The sequence below is a fragment of the Telmatherina bonti genome, assembly GCF_933228915.1.
Source record: "Telmatherina bonti genome assembly, chromosome: 4".
NCBI lineage: Eukaryota > Metazoa > Chordata > Actinopteri > Atheriniformes > Telmatherinidae > Telmatherina > Telmatherina bonti.
The window spans coordinates 24,117,134-24,141,696 of NC_136622.1; the positions used below are offsets into that span (position 1 = coordinate 24,117,134).

At 38.6% G+C, this 24,563-nt stretch overlaps 2 protein-coding genes across 2 annotated transcripts; one reads left to right on the forward strand and one right to left on the reverse strand.

Moving 5' to 3' along the window:
- The first annotated feature begins 4,951 nt into the window (after positions 1-4,951).
- Positions 4,952-18,919, forward strand: LOC306754925 (CD9 antigen-like). The gene is made up of 8 exons (XM_079239094.1): positions 4,952-5,023; positions 13,051-13,153; positions 15,173-15,270; positions 15,359-15,433; positions 15,745-15,828; positions 15,951-16,007; positions 16,472-16,555; positions 16,637-18,919. Exons 1-8 carry the CDS (start codon positions 4,955-4,957, stop codon positions 16,700-16,702), a joined length of 636 nt encoding a protein of 211 aa, XP_079095220.1. The 5' UTR covers positions 4,952-4,954; the 3' UTR covers positions 16,703-18,919.
- Positions 18,920-21,042: 2,123 nt separating this feature from the next.
- slc25a55b (solute carrier family 25 member 55b) lies at positions 21,043-23,929 on the reverse strand. The gene is made up of 9 exons (XM_079239917.1): positions 23,826-23,929; positions 23,235-23,360; positions 22,913-22,968; positions 22,449-22,539; positions 22,238-22,356; positions 21,938-22,133; positions 21,694-21,851; positions 21,526-21,601; positions 21,043-21,414 (listed from the first exon to the last, which is right to left on the reverse strand). Exons 1-9 carry the CDS (start codon positions 23,846-23,848, stop codon positions 21,255-21,257), a joined length of 1,005 nt encoding a protein of 334 aa, XP_079096043.1. The 5' UTR covers positions 23,849-23,929; the 3' UTR covers positions 21,043-21,254.
- Positions 23,930-24,563: the final 634 nt, after the last annotated feature.

The following is a 24,563-nucleotide window of genomic DNA, read 5'->3' on the forward strand; positions in this document are numbered from 1 at the left end:
CACACACACACACACACACACACACACACACATGCCCCTTCACACAACCCCTCAGTCCCTGACCCTACCTCAGTCTGAGAAGTCCTGGTTATTTTAAGTTATAAGGACTGCATGTCATATTTATGGTTTATACAGTCAAATATGAGAATATATACAGTATGTGTAAATATACAAAATGAATTCAAGCTTTTAATGTTGATGTTATTGTTGTGTTGTTCATGCTGTTATTTATTAAACTTCTCAGTACTTGCCAGGCTTGTTGTGTCTGTTTAAAAAGATGATGTTCCCATTTTGACTTCAAGCTCCCCAGATTTCTAAATATCGTTATCACTACATAATGATCACCCATTTTTGTAGCTTCCTTCAACTTTCAGTTCCTTTTTAGCAACTTTCATCTCATCAGTTTTTGCTAAATCCTGCATGTTAATACGCTGTTGGTTTATTCCCAGCATGACTCCACAGGATGCTTTTGTTATAGCGTTATAGAACTGGTGAAACACCAGTTTATGCAGGATACAATATGAACATCACAGCTGCTGTAGTGGATCTAAATGTGAATTAAAAGGATCCTTCTAATAATTAAATATGTGTCATCAAGCAGGGACAGAATATTTCTGTATACCATATTAAAAAAAACTAGCAATGTTTCCAAAATACCCGTATAAATAGAATCATAATTTACAATTTTCTATTCTAATTCATGAGGGACTTCATATTTCAGAAACTGCTGAGCCTTACTCCAGGGCAGGTGATGGTGGTCTATAGCAGTGCATACTTGATCCCAGAAATGACCCCTGACAAATTCATAGCTGATCCAGACTTTTCATAGCGTGCAGGAATGTTGTTCCCGCTTTACTGGTGTGAGCTCTGCATTTCTCACACACACGCACACACGCAGAGCAACATTGATTAGCTGTTATTTTCAAACATGGAGAATTCCTGTCCCCTTGGAAAACCACTGAGCACTGACTCTGTCGGTCTATATTTGGGAAGAATGAGAAACACAGAGACAAATAGGAAAGCTTTAGTCACTGCACTATTGAGGCATTTGGTGGCAGTGAATCACTGGTCCAGCACTAATAATCTAAGGTTTTTGATTGTTTTTTTTAACATGATTGGTAAAATGTTCAAATATCAATGGACATCACATGTAAACTAAAAACCTAAAATCTTTTCTAAATCAATGACCAGTAATTTTCAAAACAATGTTAAGTAATGCATGAAGAGCAGCGGATGGCTATAAAAAGACATGAAAGCACTTTAAACTGATTTTTTTCGCTATATAAGTTGACACTAATAAGGGACATTTATGTAACAGGAGGATCTGCAAGAAGGAGGAACTTGTAGAAAGTTTGATACAGTAGCAGCAAAGAGTGCAGCCACATGGAAACTGGTTTACATCAGCATGAAATTTTACCTGCCACCTCATCACAAGCATGAACACAAAACAAGAGTTAAGGTATGTTAAAATGGAAATAAAACAGAGGTATTTCACCACAGTTATTATTTGGGGAAGGAAAAACAATGAGCAAAGAAAGGTGGGGGGGGTCAATGGGAGAGAAGATGAGGGAGAAAGTTGGATGCTATAACATAAGAACAATTTAAAGTAATAATGGAAAATCTGCCTTCAGCTAAAAGCAGCACAAACAGTTTGCACAATTGCTAGTTAACATTTTTTTATCACTCTAGCTGTATCAAAATGTGCAACATTTTGGTTGGCCTGTAATTTCATTGACCTGTCTTACCACACATTCTTTTCTTATTACGTCCACCTTTTTCTACTAAAAGTGAAGCAGCAGAATCCAGTCAGGAAGCCAAAATCAGGGCACCATGAAGAGTAACCAAGATATATACAAGGTCAGCCAGCTGTTTGGACATAGCCATTCATTTCAAATGAATTGGTAGTGAAAACACACTGTAGCATGCGGTACCAGTCAGACTTTTGACTGGTACTGAGTGTTGATGTCAGGAAATGGAACCAAAGGCAGAGTCTCATTTGACCCTTCTTTGTTAATATAAATATATTTAGAATAGTGTTTATAATCAACACTTCTTGGAAAACCAATACAGGAACAAGATTCATGAATTTTTATTATCTTCACTGATTTTGAAACATCTCATTCAATGAGGCTATGCTGCCCTCCTGTGGTCATGTGGGAAATTGTTTGCAATTATTGTCCTCTTTCTTCCTGCCCTCCCCCTGTTTCTGGGTATGCTCTCTCCTACCTTCACTTGCACTTCCGCCTCACAGATCGTTCACTGTGTGCCTTTTTAAGTACCGGGTGTGTTGCCAGGAAACGTCATCACAGCAAGCTCTGATCAAAGCTTTTTCACAGTGACTTCATTTTACCATCACTTGGAAAGAAGCTGTAAAAGAGGAGGTATAATGTGTTAACTATGTCCTGTTTCACTTCCATCTTGCAGCAGCAGCCATGAGTATGCATAAGGTAGGAACCTGCATTGAAAGAGGGAAAAAAGTGAAAAATCACACACTTCAGAAAACTGACATGGGAATTATGTTTTCATAAACTTACATATTTTACATTGTTTCCAGTTACTTTGAGGTCATGTAGTCAGGTGAAAGCAGTTGATCAAAAACATTTGTTTAACAGTACTGAAACAATTAAAAGGTTTTGACAAATATCACTTACTTCACTGGAACCATTAATAGGCCTCAGTGTGTACCTTACACCACTGCTTTGAATACAGAGGGACATTGTAGCAAAATAAACACCAGAGGCCATTAGATGGAGCCATTCTGCCAAATATTGACATACTCTTTTCTTACACCTCAACAAAGTGCCATGTTGTCAGGTCAAAATCAGGTCAGGTCAAAACTAATTCAGTCTGAGTAAACTGATCATTTAATTTCACACATTCAGGAGATAGTTTTACCCAGTGGGGACAACAAATCTGGCTGTGGTTGTTATGGTGTGCTGGTTCCGTGCGTTGTTTCAGTTCTGGTTTCCTCTTTTGTTTAGTAGTTTATCTTGATTAGCCTTTTCTCTGTTTTTAAGTTCACCTGGGTTCATTTAGTTCATCCATTTCACCTGGGTCATGTTGTATTCTCTGTGTATTTACACCCCTCAGTTACAGTTGTGAGTGGCTGGTTCAATGTGTTGTATTTCCTTCCTTAGCCTGTTCAATAAAACAAGATTCTCAGCCCATACTCTGCATCCTGCCTCCCACCTCTGTATTTGGGTCCACATCCCCACATCTCCACGGTCCCCTTGACAGTGGCGTTCTTACCAGAGTACTTAGTCATTTATGATTGATTGTCATTGCCATGGAAATGCATTTATTTGAAAAAGAAACTATGATATACATTTTTTTTTAAAAACTACAGTTAAGTGATCAGTTATATAAAAAGAAAATAAGACATTCACCAACATTACTTCTTGTCACTCGTAACGGTAATGGCAAATAAGTTCTACTATATGAAGCTTCTTCAAAAGTTTATCTCTACTTTTCAATAACCAACTTTCTTGACACCAAACTGCCCATCTAAAACACGTATGTGTGACCACCAGAATTTCTGTCAGTCTGGCAGCAAGCTGAACGCACAAAGTGTTAGTGAAGTGAAAGTAATAATGATCCAGTTATCAGGAAATACTGTTTAAACTGCAACTTATAGTTGGGAAGGTATACAGTGATTTACTGCTAGAAAAACACCAGAAATCCAAAGCATTTCCTAAAAATAATGTATTGTGATTATTTTGTAGGGATCTTAGCAGATAGCAGAGTTTTTCAGTTGTTGCTGTTTGGAAATCACTCAACAGTGACGTTTTTCACTGTAAAAGGAAATTGAGCAAATCTTGTTATCTGATCATGTGATTAGAAATTAAACAGAACTTTTTTTTTTTTTCAACCTTTCAAGCCTGCACAGATTTCACCTTGTTTACATGCTGGTTGCCATGGTCACAAAACACATGTTTTAGTGAGCATTATAACTTGATCATTTCAACATAAGCAAACGAATACAGAGGCATAAGTTTAACAACTTGATTCTGTATCCGAACAACTACATGAATGTTCATGAGACGTTAACATATAAACATATAATTTCCAGATCATTAACTACAGTTCAAGAATATAGACTGTATATTTTCCTGTCATATATTTTTTTGTTCTGTAATAAGAGAATGAACCTTGAGAAATCACAGCAGCGCAGATTTTAGCTTTAAAAAAAAATACTTTTTTGGGGGGGGGGGGGCGTCCTTGTTTGAATGTCTAACCTTCACGTCATGCAGGAATTGACACCGTGGTTGTAAAATTCCCCTGGTGAAAATGAAGAGTTCCTCTTTTCTCGCTTAACACTTTCTGACCAAGACTTATGACAACTTTATGACACAAACCTGCTCCAACAGTCAACTTACACAGGTACCGTGCCAAAACCTGCTCTTGCCTGTATCACTTTTCAAAGTGCAAAAACTACACCAGACATGGGGATCCGGATGTTTTTATTCATATGGGGTCGCGGTGATAGTTACTGTAAGCAGCAGGTTCGTATTTGGACTCAAACAGAAGCAAGAAGCACACACGCTGTGAGAAATACTAAAAAGCAACCTATAATTGTTTCGTTTTCTCTTTTTATTATAAAGGGAAAAAAACAACGCTAAACTAGAAACAGCACATAGTCCCACCAAATGGTCTTCACCCGCTTCACCCACCCTCTGCAATATTGAAAGGGGCGGTCTGGAAAGTCTAAGCGGATATTGTGGTGTTTTGTGTGTGTGTGCGCGTGCGAGCATGTGTGTGTGTGTGTGTGTGTGTGTGTGTGTGTGTGTGTGTGTGTGTGTGTGTGTGTGTGTTAGAGAGGGGGGGAGAGAGAGAGAAAGAGAGGCTGCCTCTTGACTTACAACTGCTGCCGGGTAGACCGTTATTGTCACATTGTGTGAAACCAGTTCAAGAGCCCAACTATCCTGCTGGGATAAATCCAATACTGAGTGCCGCCATGGGGAAGGTAGAAGGAGGAATGAAATGCGTTAAATACCTCTTATTCGTGTTCAACTTCATATTCTGGGTAAGTGTATGTTCAGAGTTGCGCTGCGTGATGACGAGATGCAAGCAGACTAAATAAACCCGCAGCAAGTGCAGCAGCGCAGAACAGAACTTCTCACTCTCTAATCATCACGTTCAGGTTGTGTTTTAGCAGCGGTGTGTAGATGCTTTACATTGTCTCCTCCTGTCAGACTTCTGGGAGCTGTAATGAGTCGTTGTCCGGGATGAACTTGTCCCGTGCGGCGCAGAAAGGGTGACACTCAGAGGCTCTTTAGGTTTTGGCTCACCAGGCTCAAATCAGATTTTCCACAGAGGAAAAATCCCGCCCCCCTTTTCCCGGGGAAGCATGTTTTTGAAAGGAAGACTGAATGAAAAGACAGAGAGAGCGAGATTGAGACAGCATGGAAAACAAGCTCTTGGCTTCCCGCGCCACATTGCTTCATTAACAAACACTGCAGAGCTCATTAGAAACTGACGTTTTAACCGCAACACACCCTCCACTGCTTCCTGTTTTAAATTTCTTAAGCAGCAGCACATGGTTACTCAGGAGGAGGCCCCAGATAATCGCATTATAATGTAAACAGTCAGGTGGATGGGAAAGGTGTATTTATGTCTGACATTCTCTCCACTTTTAGTCCTCAGAAGCTCATCCTTTGTACACACACATTAAGACATAGTTGGTCTCCCCGTGGATCCTGTATATTTCACCTCATATTTGTGTCGATATTAACTCTCATCACACAAGAAGTTTCTTGAGTGTGTATGTGTGTGTGTGTGTGTGTGTGTGTGTGTGTGGAGCAAAAGAGAGATTTTCCAACAAGCATCTGTGAAGTGGATCAGGCTTTGAGTGCATTGTGAATGGATCCATTGTGACAACAGGACAATAGCATCATTTCAGTCTGCTGCTTGAGGCCACTAAGCAGCAGTGCCTAACGGAGCCCTAAATCCAAGCAGTCCCACTGGTCTCACCAGTCCAACTAGTCCCACCAGTGACTTGTCCTGCCTTCCAGTGATTCTTGTTGATACCGCTTGTAGTGGATGAAGATGATGGAGATGACCCAGGCTGTGAAAAAGTATGAGGGAAGACCTGATAGATTGAATCTGAACTCAATTTTACGTTGACTGCGTTTAGTTACTGAACCACAGTGAGGTCAGTAACTGAGAGAGGCAAAGAAAAAGGGTCATGGGGAGATTGAGAGGGATATTTATGTGCGTGTTTGTGTGCTCACATGGCAAAACAGGGACAGTTGGTTGGAATTTGACCCAGATACAGATAAAATAGATCAGTATGGTGATACTGGAGTTGTTTGCTATGGATGCATGCTGATTGTATTCTTTCTACACAAAACCACAAATCAGCTGTTCTTTTCTGTTTCTCCACACTATACGAACCCTGGAAATTCTCTCCACTCCTTGAGCCGCAGTTCAACAAATCAGTCAGGACTCCTAACCACGACATCCCACTCCTCAGTGGGCAGCAGTTTCTTTGTTGCTTGTGAGTGAAATATGATGAAGAATGTGTTTAAGATAAAGGCAAGCACAGGAAGAGCAGATACAGTATGTTTGCAGTTAAATCTTCCAGTAAAATCCTCACGGGAGGGGAGCAGACAAAGATGTAGTGATTATTAGGTACAGATACACATACTTTTAGTGAAAACAATAACAGCATTTTACCATGATGGCTGACGACTTAAGACTGTGCACAATAATCTCCATGTGATGCACAGACACATGTAAAAACCTCACTCCATGTAACTGCTTCCCTGTTCTGCGATCTATTTATTTGTTTTTACTGAAAAATACCAAGAATCCACTTTTATCTGCTGCAAATACAACAGAACGTTGGTGCTACTTTGGCTTGCCAACACTGTGTTTTGGATCCTTGATTTATCCACCCGTTTAGTCAAAAATAATTCCTGTGTGATAAACAGGTTTAGGCAAACATAGCTTCATTGTGGTATGCACAGACTTACTTTCCCATGGATTCTTTCCCATCCCTGTTCCTAAGCAACTGTGTTTTGGGAATGATGGTGCTTTTAGCATTGAGTTGATGGTTTATTTGTTTTGCTAATGAAAAGTTTAATAAGTGGCACTCAAACAGGAAACAATGCCACCGTGTGTTTACAAATGGTTTTTAGCTTTGCTAAACTTCTTCTCCTAGTGTGATGGGGGTTTTTTTTTCTGCTGCTGAATTGTATCCACCAACACAAGATTTTACAAGAAAGTTAGCTGCCCTGCATCACCAGACCAATGGAAATGTTTTTCTTCATTTTCCCATTTCATTAGAGCACAAGTCTCTGTCAATAATCACTCAGATTTATGAGGTTGAAGTCTAAGTGTGGTGGTAAAATTGCAGCCATCATCATAACTGATTCCACACTATGAGAAGCTGCTCTAATACCAGTTATTCCATGGTCTGGGTAAATACTCGATTCTGGTTGATTGCAGGATGTCCGTTAAAAAGTGATAAAGGACACCAGTTAAAAAAAGTTCCGTCAAATAGCCCAATAATTCTAAATCATTGCGCTGGCTCAAATGCCAGTTGGTAACCGTGGCAACAGAAATGTTAGCGAGACAAAAAAGAGCATAGAAAGAATATCTGGAAGGGCTATGTCAAACAGCGGCCCATGGTTACTAATAAATGTATCTTATCTGCCAGTTTTTAAGTTATCTCATTTTTTCAGGTTAATTAGGACCATCGGTTGAACAATACTGAGTAGAAAAGGGAGAAAGGACAAAAAGTCTCCCGATCCCTCCCCATCTCAGTACTGTATTATGTTGATGTTCTACCGAGATAGTTAGTTGAAATCAGTCACTGCAGATAAAATATCTATCATATTATTTCAACCATATTAACTCTGCAAGTTAGTTTGTGATGAAGCTCCAGATCTCTCAAAGAGGGACAAAGCGGGTGTGACGTCACCCTGACGCGGTGCAGCGGAAAGTGCGTGTTTCTTTGCATTAATGTTCCAGAAGTTATGTCAATTTCACAGCGATCTTCAAGAGTTAAAAGAGTCCATGCTTTTCGCATTTAGATTTTTCAATGGCCGAATTTTTCTTATGCCATTATAGAAACCAACCATTGCACGTCCTCCCTGATTTCCTTCATTTTGTGAAGAAATATGCATTTTCAGAAAATCACCATATTTTCATTGGAACCCATTCATCCACACTGAGCTCCCTGGACCACACAGTCGCACACAGTCCCGCAACACAATTATATTTCACCATCATCAGTGATTTGTTGCAATAGTATCTGCTGCCGAACGAGCTGCAGGTGCTATCAACGATGGTTACCATGGCAACGCCACAACAAAAGACTTTAAATAGTCCGCTCAGCCGCTTCTTGTTAAAAACGTTATTTTAACAGTAAAAGCAACATTAGTAATTGATCTTATATTATTTCCTTTGTGAGTGACGACGGTATAAGCAAGATAATACCCTCCGAGGTGTCCATTATCAGAAATTAATGGACATCGCGGAGGCAACCGTCCGACGCGAATGCCTCCTCACCGCCCAGAATTTCTGACAATGGACACCTTGCTGGGCATTATCCCTTACTTAACCCGTCTCTGTCCTGATCTATGCTTCATAATTCTTTGTTTAATAATTTTAAAAACTGATCCAAAGTTTACTAAGAAAATAATAATTCACTTAAATGAGTTGTTTATGCCTGGAAATGTTCCATGACATTAAAACTATTTATGAAGAAGCCAACAGTGTCAATAGAAGCTTTTCTCATTGCTTGTTTTATGTGGTACAATTGTCTTTATGCTGTGTTGAATTCTGTTTGTAAAATACAGAATTAGACAGAATCAGAGGGCAAAGTTGTTCTGAGCTGGCTGAAGACTTACTTTGAGAGTCAAACTGATGTGTGTGCGTGTGTGTAAGGTAGATCTGGTACAGTGAAACACACCACTCTATAAAGTAGAGCTTCTGTTAATCCTCTCAGGTGGCATGTTGTTTGAAAGCACACTCGAAGATGTTCCCCTATTTGGTCAGCGTGAAAGAGGAGAGTGGTGGCAACTTGTTAAAGGAATCTGCTTTGTGGCATTATGGTACGATGTCGGTGTGTAATGGACTGATGTAACACGTAAAACACTCATGAAACAAAGACTGATATCTAAAAATGATATTAAAGTTAACCTTTACTCAAGTTATAATGATTATTTGGGTTTTTAACTTTTTTATTTCATTTGTACAAACCCAAAACAAAGAAAAAGTCTTTGGAAACAAATTAATAGAATATTATAAACTTACAAAACAGTTAAGTTTTAATGCATCACAACTATTTCGTAGGTTTACATACATTGATATTTAGAAACACTTTCATTTTCTCATGTTGTAAAGTACTGAAGAGCCTCTTCTTGTCACCTTTGGTTCTGGATAAGCCCAGATTTATCAGATAATTGTTCATACACAACAGAAGGCAAAGCAGCTGCTCATTCTTCGTTCATTCTTTGTTTGAGATTTGCTAAAGTAGCCATCAGACCAGTATTATGCAAATGTGTCTCATGGCGAGGTTGTGTGCAAAGTAAGAAAAGCCTGGACTACACAATGGATTTCTGCCAGTTCATGAACAATTTCTTCTTTGAAAAGTAACACCTGTCTATGGTGCAGACTTTGAAATTCATTTGCAACTATCTCACATTCACAAAAAGATGCAACACACTGAAACAGAGGAGCACGGAATCCACCCAACACTTTCGTACTGATGCAGAGCTACCGTGCAAGTTTCATAGAGTAGCAATGCAAGCTCAGTTTATTATCAGTTGGATTTGAACTGTTGTGAATTTATGGTAATCTGCAGTACAATAACAGCTAAATTTGTGCAGGTCCTGCACAGATTTTACTATTATTTCCCAAACATTCAGGTCCATAAACTCTTTATAGTGGTGGTGGAGCCTTTGTACTTACTGCCCCTGCCTATCACTTTAAACAATGGGATTTACTTCACCCAAAATTATTTCTCTACTATTTACACTCTCCTTCAGCCCATCATTTAATGTGGCTTTACACTGGTTTTCCCAAACATGTGCCAGTAAGAGTACTATTTTTGACCAGCTTAAATCATGAAACAATTACATTTGAAATTAAGAAGTTTATGACTGTTCTGCTTTTGTTTTAATTGTCTTTTTAAATTAAATTCCATTTGCTTTAATTTAAAGTACAGTGTTTTCTTTTTGTTTGTTTCTTTCCAAGCCTTGAAAGTGCCATAGACTGTATCTGACCAAGACCACAGCCTGGTGTCAGCTCAGCCCTTGCTCTCATGGAAATTCCCCTCACAAAAACACTCTTTCACTGCACCATTAAAAAGTCGGCCTAAGACTGTAAAAGAACCTCAATAAAGCTACAACACAGACATTTCCATCTCCACCTGAGATCATCATCCACTCATACAAATGTTGTCACAAGTGAGTCAGAACAAAAAGACAACCTCTCCTCCCTTTGCTTGTGTCAAACTGCAACATTGCTTTACTTTCTAGACATCTTCCGACACTAATGGCAGGAAATTCTAGTCTCCGGAGACACAAAAAGCCTGCGCTGAAGACTTTTGTCTTGAAAAAGATTTATCTATATCTGTGTCGACAGAGGATAAAATATGATGGGGTCGATTATGGCTTATTCTTTTCACTCCTTTCTTCCCTCTCTGTTTCATACTCCTTCATTGTGTTTCTCTCCTAGTGTGCAGCAAAGCTTACATTCACAAGGAGATAAGTCTTTGTCCTTTGGGGGAACTGGGAGGGACTGGGAAGGAGAAGCTGAGCTGAGGTGGGGTAGAGCAAAAGGATGCGTTGGAATAAATGAGAGGGTGAATAGGCTTAGAAGATTGAGAGGCTAAGAGAAGGGAGGGGTGTTAGAGGTTAATGGGGGGGGATACATTGGGAGGTGGGGGAGTAGTGAGGGTGTTAATGGGACCACTGGGATGGTCAGGCTCATGAGTGCCAGTGCTGAGCATGCATTTAGCATGTCAGCCACTGATTGCAGGCTTTGAAAAGGATTTTAAAAGAAACCATAAAAGTAATGGCGGTTGGCTGAGGGTAAACCTCTTATCATTTGTGAACCAGCCACATCCTCCTCCACACAGCATCAATACAATCTACAGTACCTTGGAGGGCCTTGCGCCTTCACCGCTGTGTGCATATCCATCACCTTCCCACCTTGCACCATCAGATGTTCCAACAAATACCACTGCTGAAAAGATCCAGACTCTTTCTCCACACTAATTCAGCCTCGCTCACTAAATCTGCAGACCCACAGCCTGTACTTCACTTTGCTTTATCACTTTGGACCCGCTAATCCTGAAACCCCAGGAGCTCAGCTGTCCCATACATCATCATGCATGACACTAAATCCTCAGTTTGGGAGGAAGCCGTCTTCCCAACACCTGTCCCATTCTGATGCTTTACAACTTAGCTGCTGGCTTTACTTCAGACCAACACAGTAAAATATTACCTGTGGATCTGGAGTAGTGCAGGAGAGTGCAGACAGTCAGGATGAAGATGAGATGCAAGAGAAAAAGAATGAAAGAAATTGCAGAACCAGAAAAAGACAGGGCACAATTGTTTAACAAGACATCCCAAGGCAAAATTAAAATGGGACAATTTGTGCTTATCTGGTTTTAAAAACAGAACTTCTTTCACTAAATAAATTCACTTAACATAATTGGAGGACATGCATCCAGTCACAGAAAGTCCCATACACAGTGGTTTACCTAAATTCTAGATCTGGGACACATAGAGGTCATGTGACAAGTACTTCTAAATACTCTCCGTTTAGAAGTATTTTATTTCCTACACACACATGCGCCCGCACACATATACAGAGTGTGTTGTTGTGAAGCTCAAAGGTTTTTAGACTGGATTATCCTCAGGGGCCATCAGCTAAGTGATCATTAAAGCCTCTCTGTATTGATCTGTCAGGACAGTGCCCACCTCGACCCTTGTAAGCGTCTCTGAGTTGTGAATTTTAAAAAAATACATTAAAGTCCTCTGAACACTTAGAAAATATCTTTCTTGTGGTGAGGTTGACCTGAGGCAAGATTCTTGAGTGTAATTTTTATTTAGTCTATACTGATGGGAAAATCAAGGAAAATATGAGCCACGTTTCCAAACTAACAGGAGAGCCTGTTCAAGCTCAAGGTGCCACATGCTGCCCACAGCCCAACTGGTCATTTTCTCCATGCTGGAAAGCCAGCAATTGCTAAGAAATGTTTTTGTTACGTAAATCACAGTTGTAGACAGACATCAAGCCTTTTTTTTAAACTGTATTTATTTATTTATTTAACCTGACTCACAACGTAAAACTAGAAAAGCACTCGGAGAGCGCAAACCTCTGCCAAGGGCCACAGTTCTAAAATATTCCTGGATCCAAACAGTAATCCGGATCACCAAATCATCATAAATCAGTTCTTCCTTTTCACATTTCCAACAACTTGTGAAAATCCATCCATAACATTTTTGAGTTATCTTGAACACAAATGAACAAACAGATAAACCATTTGTCATTACACGCCAGTAAAAACATAGCCTCCTTGGAAGAGGTAATAATGATTTTGCTGCCTGCTAAACATGAAGGCTCTGAGTGGAACCACTTGGTAAACAACTCCTCCAAATAAACTAAAAGCTTCCATAATTGGCGTTTAAATAAAATAAAGGCATTCTTGATAAATTTTGTTGCTGTGTTTTCATGTGGATGTCAGTTTTAATGATTTTTGTGCGATAAACTGTTTCACTGTGAAACGGAAAAATGACAACCTCATGATACTCGTGTTAATACAGCCACGTGGCAGTTAAGCAGTTCTCACTGTCAATCTGTAACCAGAGGGAAGGAACACTGCAGGTAGTAGCAGAACAAGCTGATATTTATGAGGGTTTGTTCACAATTAAACACCTGAATCTCTGCCCAGTATTTTTGCCACACCACTTATCTGGATATGGGTTTTTTTTTTTCTTTGTTTTAATACATGTTCTTGTAAAAAAAAAAAAAAAAAAAAAAAAAAAAAAAAGTCATTCAGCTTGCTTCATGTCTTTTTTTAACTTCTTGCAGTTAATGGGATCCTTTGTTGTGGCAGTAGGACTGTGGCTGCGTTTTGATCCAGAAACAGTTTCCCTGCTCAACGACAACAAGGCTCCAGATACCTACTTCATCGGTAAGTGTTTTTGAACAACTCAGGTAATCATTACAGCCAAAAAAGGCACAATGTATCACAAGATAGTTGTTCCTCTTAGCAACCAAACAAAATATATATAAATGGAAATGAGAATATTAATATTTTCCAGAACTAAAAGTATTTTTGCATCATTACATCTTCACTTATAAAAATCAAACCAAGATTTTTTTGTTTATTGCTAATTTCTGAACATGAGTATTACAGTACTAATCATCAATGCATCTTTAAATGTAAGACATAAACATGCTTTCACACTTTAGGAATCATTAAACTTTCATGCTAGAGATGAGTATGAAAACAGGAAGTGACTGTTGCACGTATTGATTGAGAATACACGAGGGAAACCACCACTCATTCCCTTTAATTCACTCACTCTGCCCAGATGGAAATAGGGCCAGAAGGGAGGAGTAGAGAGTTGAAAGAGGGCAGTGTTAGAAATAGATGGAGCTCTATGGAAAGTTTCTGAACCAAAAGTAAGATTGGAGGTAAAAGGAAATGACAGTGCAGAATGTGGAAATGAAGGAGAGAAGTGGACCTGCACGGGCTTTCCTGCACTGAAAAAGTGAGCACATTATGCACTGCATGTGCACATCAACTCTTTTCATAACAGTTTGCTAGAAAATCAAATTAAATTTAATGATAAATATTGTATTTATTCTAGAGGGAAATATCAATGTTATATCAAGAATGCTTTTTAAATTATTACTAAAAAATATAGTAAAATTACTGTAATATAGGTTATTTTAAGTCATGAGAGGAGATTTTTGTTTTCCTGAGTAATATATATGATTTTGTTTTTGTTGTTGTTGTAGGCAGGTGAGCCTGAGTGAAAAATATTTATGTGCAAAATCATATGATATTGTAAAACTATGTCATCACTTCTGTCTGCCGCAGAGTGTGAGTCATCTAAAATTATATGTTTACGTGGTTTAACAGAGGATATGTGTATGTCTTAGGTCTTCTACTGCGTAGTACCAAACATGGCTTTGACAAGTGGAAAGATTATGTAAACTAAGTATGTGGCAGCATCACTCAGCACCAGATGGAGGAAGATAACTGCTAGGTAGCTTGTTAATTATACCAGAATCCTTTGAGGGGTCTTTTTCATTCCTTCCTGAGCTCATTTTACATCCAGGCTGGTGAATCCTCCACCAGCTATTCCTCTGTGGAGCTTTTACCTCACAACAAACCCCACCTGTAAAAGTCCACACTGGTGGAAAAAAAATCTGTTGAGCTCCTCCCTGTAGACCGAATCATAAGGTTTATTTTTATGAGTGGGTTCAAAGCAGCCTACGTGTTGTCAATGTTTGTCTAAATCAAATAGAACGTTTGTTTTTATTTTCTCTTTTCTTATTGAAATTCAACAAGTCAGAGAACTTTGAATAGTTTTGTGTGCTGTAAATGTTCAGCTTTCTCAAACTGAGATGAGACCTATCCTCCAGAGATGTTAAAATGATTTCTTCTAAAGCACTTCCAACTGTTTTCATATATGTAGACATGTTAAAATTGTACTGTTTTAGTTCACTTTCACGAAGGTATGTTAAAAAAAGCATCAACTTTACTTTTAAATAATGCAGTCTTCTTCTTTGCTTTTGGTTTTTCCCTTTAGGGGTCACCACAGTGAATCTTCTTCTTTCTTCTAACCCTTAATGCTAATTTCACTGTTTCCCACATAGAACATAATCACTTTAATGTACATTTTCAGCTCTTTGCTGCCCTCTTCTGGTTTTTTGTGTGTGTAACAACACTGTTGTGTGAACCATCTGGGACAAAACAGAACTTTAAATACAGAGAATTATTAAGCTCATTCAGAGAAGTGAATACACCACTATTAGCTTGTCTGGCTAGTAATACATAAAGGTGTTGATGTAAGTAACCCATCAAGTCAAATGTTTTTTGCAATGGTTGTTTGACTAAGATTTGCAAGTGATATTCTGTCATGTTTTGTTTTGGGGGTTTTTTTTATGTTCACCAAGACTATTTTCTCTGTTCTTCTAGGTGTGTACATACTGATTGGTGCTGGTAGTCTGGTGATGCTCGTTGGTTTCTTCAGCTGTTGTGGAGTTGTCAGAGAATCTCAGTGTCTGCTGGGATCAGTACGTAATAAGAAAAAATAGGGTTAAAATGTACTGAAATGTATCATTATCTTATTTCAAAGTACATGTTTTTTTCTCCTTTTGTTAGTTCTTTGCTTGTCTGCTGATCATTTTTGGGTCTGAAGTTGCAGCAGGGGTGTTTGGCTTCCTAAACAAAGACAAGGCAGGTTTATTTTTTTCCACTGCTTTAGAACAGAGATCATCAATCCTGGTCCTCGATTGCCGGTGTCCTGCTGGTTTTCCAAGTATCCCTGCTGGAAAACACATGACTCCGACTCAGACAAGCTCTGCACATGTCTGCTAAAAACACATTGATTTGAATCAGGTGTGTTGCCGCATGGAAAGCCTGCAGGACACCAGCCCTTGAGGACCAGGATTGAGGATCCCTGCTTCAGAAGTTGCTATGATGTTTTGCAGTGCTGCTATGAGAGTCATACATCCAAATTTTGCTTACTCTTCTCTTCTCTCACACAGATTATTAAAGATGTCCAGAACTTCTACATAGAAGCTTATAATGAAAACAACAACAGCACATTGATCATGTCTTATCATAAAGTGGTATGTTAACAAAAATCATGAATTTAGATTTTTTTTTAAAAATCATAGATGGAATTATATTATTTAAAATAATTTTGTTTATAACATTCTTTGTTACCTGATTATTTTCTTTCCATTTACAGCTAAACTGTTGTGCGACTGCAGCAAACCCATGCCCTAATTCTGATCAAAATATCAAGGTACGTCACCAGATGTAGACCTTAACCCCTTAAAATCCCGACAGTTTCACTTAGAATTTGTTTTTTATGGACACAAGTCTTGTTGTGGACCAACTCTTTTACCGGGATACTTTTACTGGACCCTTGCTGATGTAACAGGAGCATGTTTGTTGCAGTGCCATCTGCTACTGGAGTACAATATGGCTTTAAAGATTAACTGCATTGGTGACTTGTCAAAATAAGTGTTTTTATTGAATCTACAGTTATGATTGTAACCTGGAATGTATCTCAATACTCTTAGTTTTCCAGTGGTATATATGCCGCGAAGGAGACTAAGTAAGAATAATTTATTTTTCACATCCAGCCCACTGGACCCCTGGTACCAACGGGTTAAGCATTAGCTCTTATTGAGTTAGCCATGGTGCAAAACAACCTGATTCACATTAAAACAACACAGTTTAACTGTTCTTATCTCTGCTTTGCAGGACTGTGAGACAGGACTCCAAGACTTCTTCAACAATAAACTCTTCATCATTGGTTATGTGGGCATTGGCATGGCTGGAGTCATGGTGAGGCAGAAGATGAGAAAAGTTAAATACAGACATGCATTGAGATGGAAAAAAAAATCATTCTTATTTTTCTTTCAACAGATAATTGGAATGATTTTCAGCATGGTGCTCTGCTGTGCTATTCGCAACAGCAGGGAAGTTATTTAAGACGGATCCTTGACCTGACCTCTCTAACCAACCCCTAAAGACTCCTCAGTGCTTCAAATAAATAGTCAAATAGTCAGCTCCTGTTGGTCATCCACACAGGGACCCAAGAAATAGAGCATCTCCCAAAAAATTACTTTCCACTGTGGTGCTCAGTCACACTTTTCCTGCCTTGGCCCTTTTTTAATATATGTATTTTAATTTTCATTCACAAAAAGAGTAATACTGCTTTCATAACATTCTGAATGGACTGTAACATATCAAGGGGGGATGCTACAGTTGATGTTGACCTGACATTAAGTCAAATATTTTCTCCTCTCAGCCATTTGTCCAGCAATGTAAGAACCAACATACTGTCACAACTGTGTCAGTGCCTTTTCACATAGCCTTGACACTGACCTCTCAGCTCTGGGAAACTTAAGCCTGAGAGAGCAATCTGAGGTGAAAACAGCTGAGTTTGCTCGTCTGTCAAACACACTCAGAAACACACACATACAAACACAGCAAAGACATGTTATAGGAAACCACAGCCATAACTAAGAGAGAGAGAGAAACCAAGGGGGACTTAGACAGATTGGTGTGTTCAAAAGGGGAACGAGAATATTTTTAATATACCCCGGACTCTTATGTACAATCATGCAAACACTCTGAACTTCATAAACTACACAGGCTGCTGACTACAACAAAAATTTATGTAAGTATAAAGGAATCATTTGCCATTTTAAGGAATCTGTTTATTTGATTTCTCAAAGACATGTCATGATGATGCTCCACTGTTTTCTGCTCTCTGAATTGGAAGTTTAGCCAGCAGCCACATAACTTAAATGGTAAACAGGACACTTATGTAAAGAAGGAAACAAGGCAGATTTTGCTGCCTTTTGACTCATTTTACCCAGTTTGTGTCTCAATCAAAGCTAATTGGTTGCTTAATTTGGCAAAATATTTATTAAAGAAGTAGTGGATTAATGCGTTTTCAAAAGTGTATCCACAGTTCGCGTTTTTTATTCTCAGAAAAGGTGAGAACATAAACTCTTTTTTACACATCTTTTAGAATTTTTTCTTTACAACAAACAAAAAGAGAAGTTACCTTGTCTATTCAGAGTGACAAATCGAATACCGTAAAAACTATACCCAGAGGTTAGAATTGATGGTATAATCTCTCTGACAGGCTCTAACACAGCTAAACCACTAAACAAATTCCCTGATGTAAGACCACATCCTTATCTCTATTAATAATGATGGTTTGTACTCATCCATTGATTATAAATATACCGTCTTACATAAGAGCATATCCCTCAGTCTGTGTTGACTGAGGGATATGCTGTTGACTGTATATTATAACTTAAATCATGTGACTATGTTTACAGCCTAAATATATCAGCTGGTAAACTGAGAGCAGGCACAGAGGCTGTGGTTAACACCTCCCATTTCCATGTCTCTTTCCCCTTTGTGCCTTAAAAGCACACATCCCACAACATAAAAAAAGAATGAATATACAACACATTCCTCTGTATTAATCAACTTTTGTAATATAGGACAGTTGAATTATATAAGCAACATGAAAAAGCTTCCACTTAACCCAGTTAAACCAGACCACTGTCCTTGTAGAGTTTCTTCCAGGTGTCAGAATTCCACTATGTAAATAAGTTTTTTCTTGTTTTTGACTTTTATTTTTAATTGTATAGCAATATTTGTTGACAGTTACTATTTAACAAGCTGTATGTAGACAGGTATTTGCTGTAGCTGTACATTGTTTTAGTAATGCCAGTTTTAGTGATAGTCAATGTGGATCACGGCTAAAGCCGCTTCTCATTGTGCCTTTTTTGATATCTAGTGATTTGGTGAGATGCAAGCTGTCCAAAAATAGAAATCAAATGTAGCAAATGTATTTGTTTTTATAGTTGTCACCCAGATTTCAGGAGGATTTAATGGCTTTATGTCGTTTGCTTTGAGGTCTTTTGCTTCCTAAAATCCCATTTTAGGACCCAAGATTATCATCCTAATGCTGGTTTAGTTCAAATTATTAAGCAACTTTGGATTTCACCACTGATCTGTCAGGTTGTTTTGTTTTGTACATTTCAATGTAGTTAAACTTAACTGAGTGGTTTACTAAGTACTTCAAGACATCAGCTGGCAGTGTTAACTGTCAACTCAGACATGCAAAAGAAAGTCACAAGACTGTCACTTCAAGGGTTCAGCAGAGTTTCTGTTTTAACTGCTACTCAGTCTAAAAGCTGTTGCTGTGTTCCTCTGTTATATTTGTCCAGACACACTCTTGTAGATGATTGTTAATTTATTACAGTTTCTTTCCATGGTTCTCAGGATCATAGATGTTTGAAGTTTAATAAAGCCTTGAAGGATCAACGTAGTCTCTTCTCTGTATTCTGTCTTCACAGAAATCTGTTCATCTATGCAGTGGCAGTGACGTTTGATTTCCCGTGTTTCCTGGATTATTTTGTTTATTAAAACAGAGTGCAGGTCTTTTAACAAGATTTGAAAGGTTTCCAAGCTCAGTGAATCTTCTCTCCAAAAAAAAGTGAGGGTGAATTACCTTATGATGCATTTGTTATTTATCAAGCTTACTGTAAAGTTTTTTGGTTTTTTTATTGATTTTGGTGTGCATTTTATTCAAGGTTTCTTTTTTTTTTCTCAGTTTTTGTTTCAGTCACTTGTGTGTCAGGAGGCCCTCATACTTCCAAATGTCACCAAAATGTCCGGGCAAATAACAAATGTAAGAAAATAGCATGATCAGTCTTTTTTTTTTGTTCTGGAACAGGAAGAAAAATAAATTTGAAAAAATAACTTTAGTTGTTTTATACAGATGTTTTAAGTATGCATTTTATAAATTGATTCAAGGATTCACAGTAAAACCAGAAATTGTTTATGTTTTATGTAATTAAACAAGTTGCCTGGTTAGTGTCATGAAGTTTAAATGAGAGGTTTATGTTTCTGCACTTGAGCTCATAGGACAGCTGAAAACTTAGTTGAGAGGATAGTTATGTATGCAATGCAGCAGAGGCTCCAGGATTGCCCAAGCTAGAGTTACCTCAACACAGCAGTATGGGTACTTTCTGTGCCAAAAGTCCATGGTGCATGAGTTGAAAAATAACCCCATTTCAGATTGCATCAGAAAAAGATCATGTTTAGAATCAGTTTATAAAATGTGTCAGCTAACCACACCACAAACAACACAAATAAACACTGCATTTACTTAGCATATTTAAATCTTTATTGACATAGCTTTAAAAAATAATTATCCTCTTGACTGTCTGGACTCTTTTTGACATGTTTGGAGGTAAAATCGGATCTTAATCTGAGTTGCACTGCTTGAAAAAGCTGAACATCCATAGCACACAAACGTACTGAAAGTTTTCTGACCCAAGAAATTTCACTGAGACAGAAACAGAAACTAAATGTTGTCCTGCCTCTTCATGACTAAGATAAAACTTCATCATTATCTTTTTTTTTATTTATTTATCATAATCAGAAGACATGGTCCCACGATCTTAATAAACTCATCAAGAAAGCTCTGGTAATCTGCATTAAACTGTGCTGCAATCAAACATGTCCTTGACAACAAAGCAGTTTTGCAGGATAAAATGCAAATGACTGGAGATGTGATATTTATCTACAGATTTCAAACTGTAACAATAAGCAAACAGAGCTGTGCAGACTCATGAAAGAGATTCACATTGCAGTTTTAAAAATGAAGTTGCTTCTGATGAAAATGTAACTACATTATGTGTCGTGACCAAATCTGGGGAACGAGTTAAAAGAAAAAACTACTTGTGACTCAGAGGAATTTATCAGTGTATTCTTATAAGACAACCTAGGGAACAGATCTCTCATTTTTTGTCTCATTTTTGACTCTATACTCTGTTTTTTTACATCATTACCCGGTCAGGTTTTTTGGACAATGGTGGAAATCATCTTTTCGGCAAACATTAACTAAAAACAAGTATCTGCTTCAGATACAAATATACAGTATATACACAGGATCAAAATCTATATCCTAGTTTCACTTGTAACCTTTCAAAACAAGCTAGAAGTTATTCAAGTAAAGGTCTGATGATCTGCCATGATATTTGGCACTACTTAGCAGTCTCTTTACAGTACCTTAAAAGCTATTACAGAGTGGTTGCCAAGAGAGGGCAACTAATGGGATATCCAGGTTCGAGGTACAGTACAGGGTAAGTAGAGCCGGATGTATTCAGGGGCTGGAGCAAAATTTAAGAAATGGAGAGAAAGGTCTGGTCTGTTATCGGCTAAATGGTGATCAGTGTAGGACAGTTAAGTCCCTCAGTGAGGGAAGCACCAAGTTCCACTGAAGCCCAAAGACAAGGAAGCTTTGAAATGAGTCTCTTTAATAAGAGACAGTCTTGCCAAAGTCATGTATGGAAACCATTTTGGAACAAAACAGCAACTTTCTGGTCCCTTTAACATTTTACTGTCCACATCTTAAAATAAAGAGATTGCACAGTAATCGAGAGATGGATCCATCAATGCACAAAAGGCATAGTTGTCGCGTTTTAATGAGCCGACAGAAACAGCTTGCTTATGCAGAGTAGATGTTGTAGGGAGTGTATCCCAGCAGGAATTCTCCAACTCCTACAAAGTACACAACCTGGGCAATGCCAAAGAGTGGGGCAATAACCAGAGCCCGGCAGCTGGCCCCCTTGAGGAAAGCCCTGGGTCCTTCTTTCTTCATGATCTTTCTGCAATGAGAAGGAGTGATCAGGGTTTGTTTATACCTCATACCAACCCTATAGAGAGAGGAAGGTAATGCTTGATGTGTTGTTATGAGATCAAATGATAACAATAAGTACCTGACGCAGTCCACCACGCCATTGTAAGTCTCCTCATTGGCTCCTTTTTTGAGTGATTGCAGCCTTGTCTTTACCACTACACAACACGTGCAAAGCTCAATAAGTTATGGATTTGTGCAGCAACTTGACATTTTTCATTGATTAGTTACTCGTATACACTTGACTCACCATCACAAGGACTGACAGCTACAGCAGCAATGGATCCAGCCAAGCAGCCAGACATGAACGACCAATAGAAAGGTACAGACAGGTCCTCTGATGAATGCTGGCCAAGCTGGTGCAGATGTGCAAAAAGAGGGAAATACACAACCGAGAAAGGGATGTCCCTAAAACAACAGCACAGAAGTATTGTTGGTGATAGTAAAATGGTTAAATCTGTTCAAATGAGACCAAATATGAACTTCCTTCATACCTCATTAGTGTGGCCCCAAGTCCTCGGTACAGTCCCGTGACTCCTTTGGTTCTCAGCAACTCTTTGGTGATGTCTATGGCAGACATACGCATGACTTGAGGCGTAGGGACGGTGTTATAGGAACGGGTTAGAACAGCGCTGGTGCCCCCCATCTTCAGAGTTGTTGCTACACTGGGCATCACCCTTTGCTGGGCCGCTGGAACACATAAGTACAACATTTTTACTGGGCATTAAGCAGTAAATGATGACTTACCGAGCATCAAGGGGGCATTTTTATCTGAATAAATTAAAATGGCTCACCAAGCCTGCCTGCATCCTGTAGCTGAATCTTGAGCATTTCCATGGGTGTCGTGATGATGACCTGGCACATTCCTGCACAACATCCTGCTAGCATCTCTTTGAAAACTGTAAGTTTCCCACTGAAGACACATACATGTGTTTAAAAAAAAAAGAGATCAAACGGATCCAATGGTAGAACATAAAGTAAATAGGAGTGTCTGGAGCAACCTACCCATCTTTGCTCAACTGGTGGCGAAAAAAGTCATTAGCAGCAAGTTTTATGGCCTTCTCTGGTGTTACCAGGGTAAGATTTACTGCAGCTCCTGCAACACAATATGTTCATTATTAACAATATTAAGTTTAATAAAATTAATTAATTTCATGAATTAATTAAAAGCAACCACTCTCAATGACACAAACACTAACTAGTTTGACAGCATATTTACCACAGCGGTAGTAAACTAAACAATAGTAGATCATAAATCGCATACATCCAAACAAAATAGGCTTTTCTCATTGGATTGCAGAGATTAACCTGTCAAATAAAGAACCATTTGTTTGCTTGACAAACAAACAGTATTTTTACACTTACAGGATAAACTAAACTTGGTTGTGCTTTTTATTACACCAGCAAATGTAAATATCTTGCTGCAACACAGATAATGATTATTTTCTCTGTTTTCTGTTGAGTCTTACCTCTGTACATGCCAAAGTAGCCTTCAGATTTAACTGTTTTAACAAGGCAATCCATCCTGAAGTAGAAAACACAACAGAGTTCATCACATGACAAATTTTACTCTGTTCTTTTATTATTGGATTGCAAAATACTGAAAACCTTTCATTGTACAACCACACAATGAGGATTAAAAGCATTGACTGAACATACTTCTCAAACCCGACAGATAAATCAAACTTTACAGTTTACTCTAAATGTATCAGAATTGCATCTTATTTGATGTTTTCAGGGGGGGTGGCACAAAAAGCCAGTGATCTTTCCATTGGCAGAGGTGCTTCTTACATGTTCTTGTAGAGTTGCTGCCCACTGCGCTGGTTCTGCAGGCGCGTCTTGGCCAGGTCGATGGGGAAGACACAGGTGACCCCAACCATGCCTGCAATCCCTCCATTGATAAGCTTGGCAGGCAGACTGCATAAGTACAAGTCACAGCTTGAGCATGATTATTCTTCATTTTTTCACATTTCTTCAAAAGAATGAGTGTTACTGACAGAAAAAATTTGTATAACCCTCTGAAGGAGAACTCATCTGATGTTGAATAATGATAGAAGGATATTTACTGTAACAAAACCCCTCATTATACTCTTGAAGGAGTACATGCATGCACCACCTGAAGCTTTAACTTAACTCAGTAAAACTTAGCTCTTTTTTGGAATCTGACCATCCAAAAATATCTTGTTGACTGGGAGAATCAGACATACACATCAGTGTATAAGTTGTTACACATCTGAAATTCTGGACACTCTTGCCATACAGCTAATGAAAAATGAAAAGTATAGCTACAATGAACTGAGTAGATTCAATGATCAGTACATCCTAAGCTCCAAAATGTCTCTTTTTGAGCAGCCTGCTAGGCAGAGTTGGGCAGATTCATACCTGATTGATTGTTGCTGGACCATGGTTCTTGGTTGTTCTTGCAAAAGTTGTTCTCCACAATGGAGGAAGCTGGAGAAGGAGAGCAGGCTGAGAGCCCCTGAAAAGCACAGCAGAAGGCAAGAGTTAAAATAAGCTCAGGTTTATATATACGGAGAACACCCAGCCCCACAACCCCAAGGATAAATCCGACATCTCTCTCCACCCACAGCATGCCCAGCCAAGAGACAGAGCCAAGGCAAGTCAGGACTACACCAAAGTCACTGTCCAATGATACACCTAGATCTAATATGCTATTCATTCTTTCTACAAAGTTGTTGCAGTCAGACAGTTAACATCATAAACACTGCCCACACTGCACAAGATGATTGTTTGAGACCCTGCAAAATGTTAAAATGCAATGTCATTTCAGTCATAAATCCAGCATTATTTGTGCATGTGTACATGTGTCAAGTAAAAGAGCACACAGTAAAATTTGAATGAAGTATGGAGACATGATGTAAAGGTCAGTTCCCTGCTCACTCCATCATTTTAACTGTAATTATTTAAAAACCTCATGAATAAATTATGGAAATATAGCTTCTGGGATGAAAAAATCCAATGTGACATACCTTTAATTCATTTTATAGGTGCCTTTAGTAGATCTGCTTCGTGTTGCCAGAAAATGATGCAATATAAGGTTGTCAGTCAGGTTAGCAGCAGTTGTATGAAACTGAACACTGTGTGCTTAACAAGTCTTTG

Coding starts and splice junctions, on each gene's coding strand:
- slc25a55b (XM_079239917.1), bottom strand. CDS start 23,848: ATGGTCCAGCAACAATCAATCAG. Junction 21,852..21,937: donor CTTGGGGCCACACTAATGAG/GTATGAAGGAAG, acceptor CTGTTGTTTTAG/GGACATCCCTTTCTCGGTTG. Junction 21,602..21,693: donor AGCTGTCAGTCCTTGTGATG/GTGAGTCAAGTG, acceptor CGTGTTGTGTAG/TGGTAAAGACAAGGCTGCAA.
- LOC306754925 (XM_079239094.1), top strand. CDS start 4,955: ATGGGGAAGGTAGAAGGAGGAATGAAATGCGTTAAATACCTCTTATTC. Junction 5,024..13,050: donor TGTTCAACTTCATATTCTGG/GTAAGTGTATGT, acceptor AACTTCTTGCAG/TTAATGGGATCCTTTGTTGT. Junction 15,434..15,744: donor GCTTCCTAAACAAAGACAAG/GCAGGTTTATTT, acceptor TCTCTCACACAG/ATTATTAAAGATGTCCAGAA.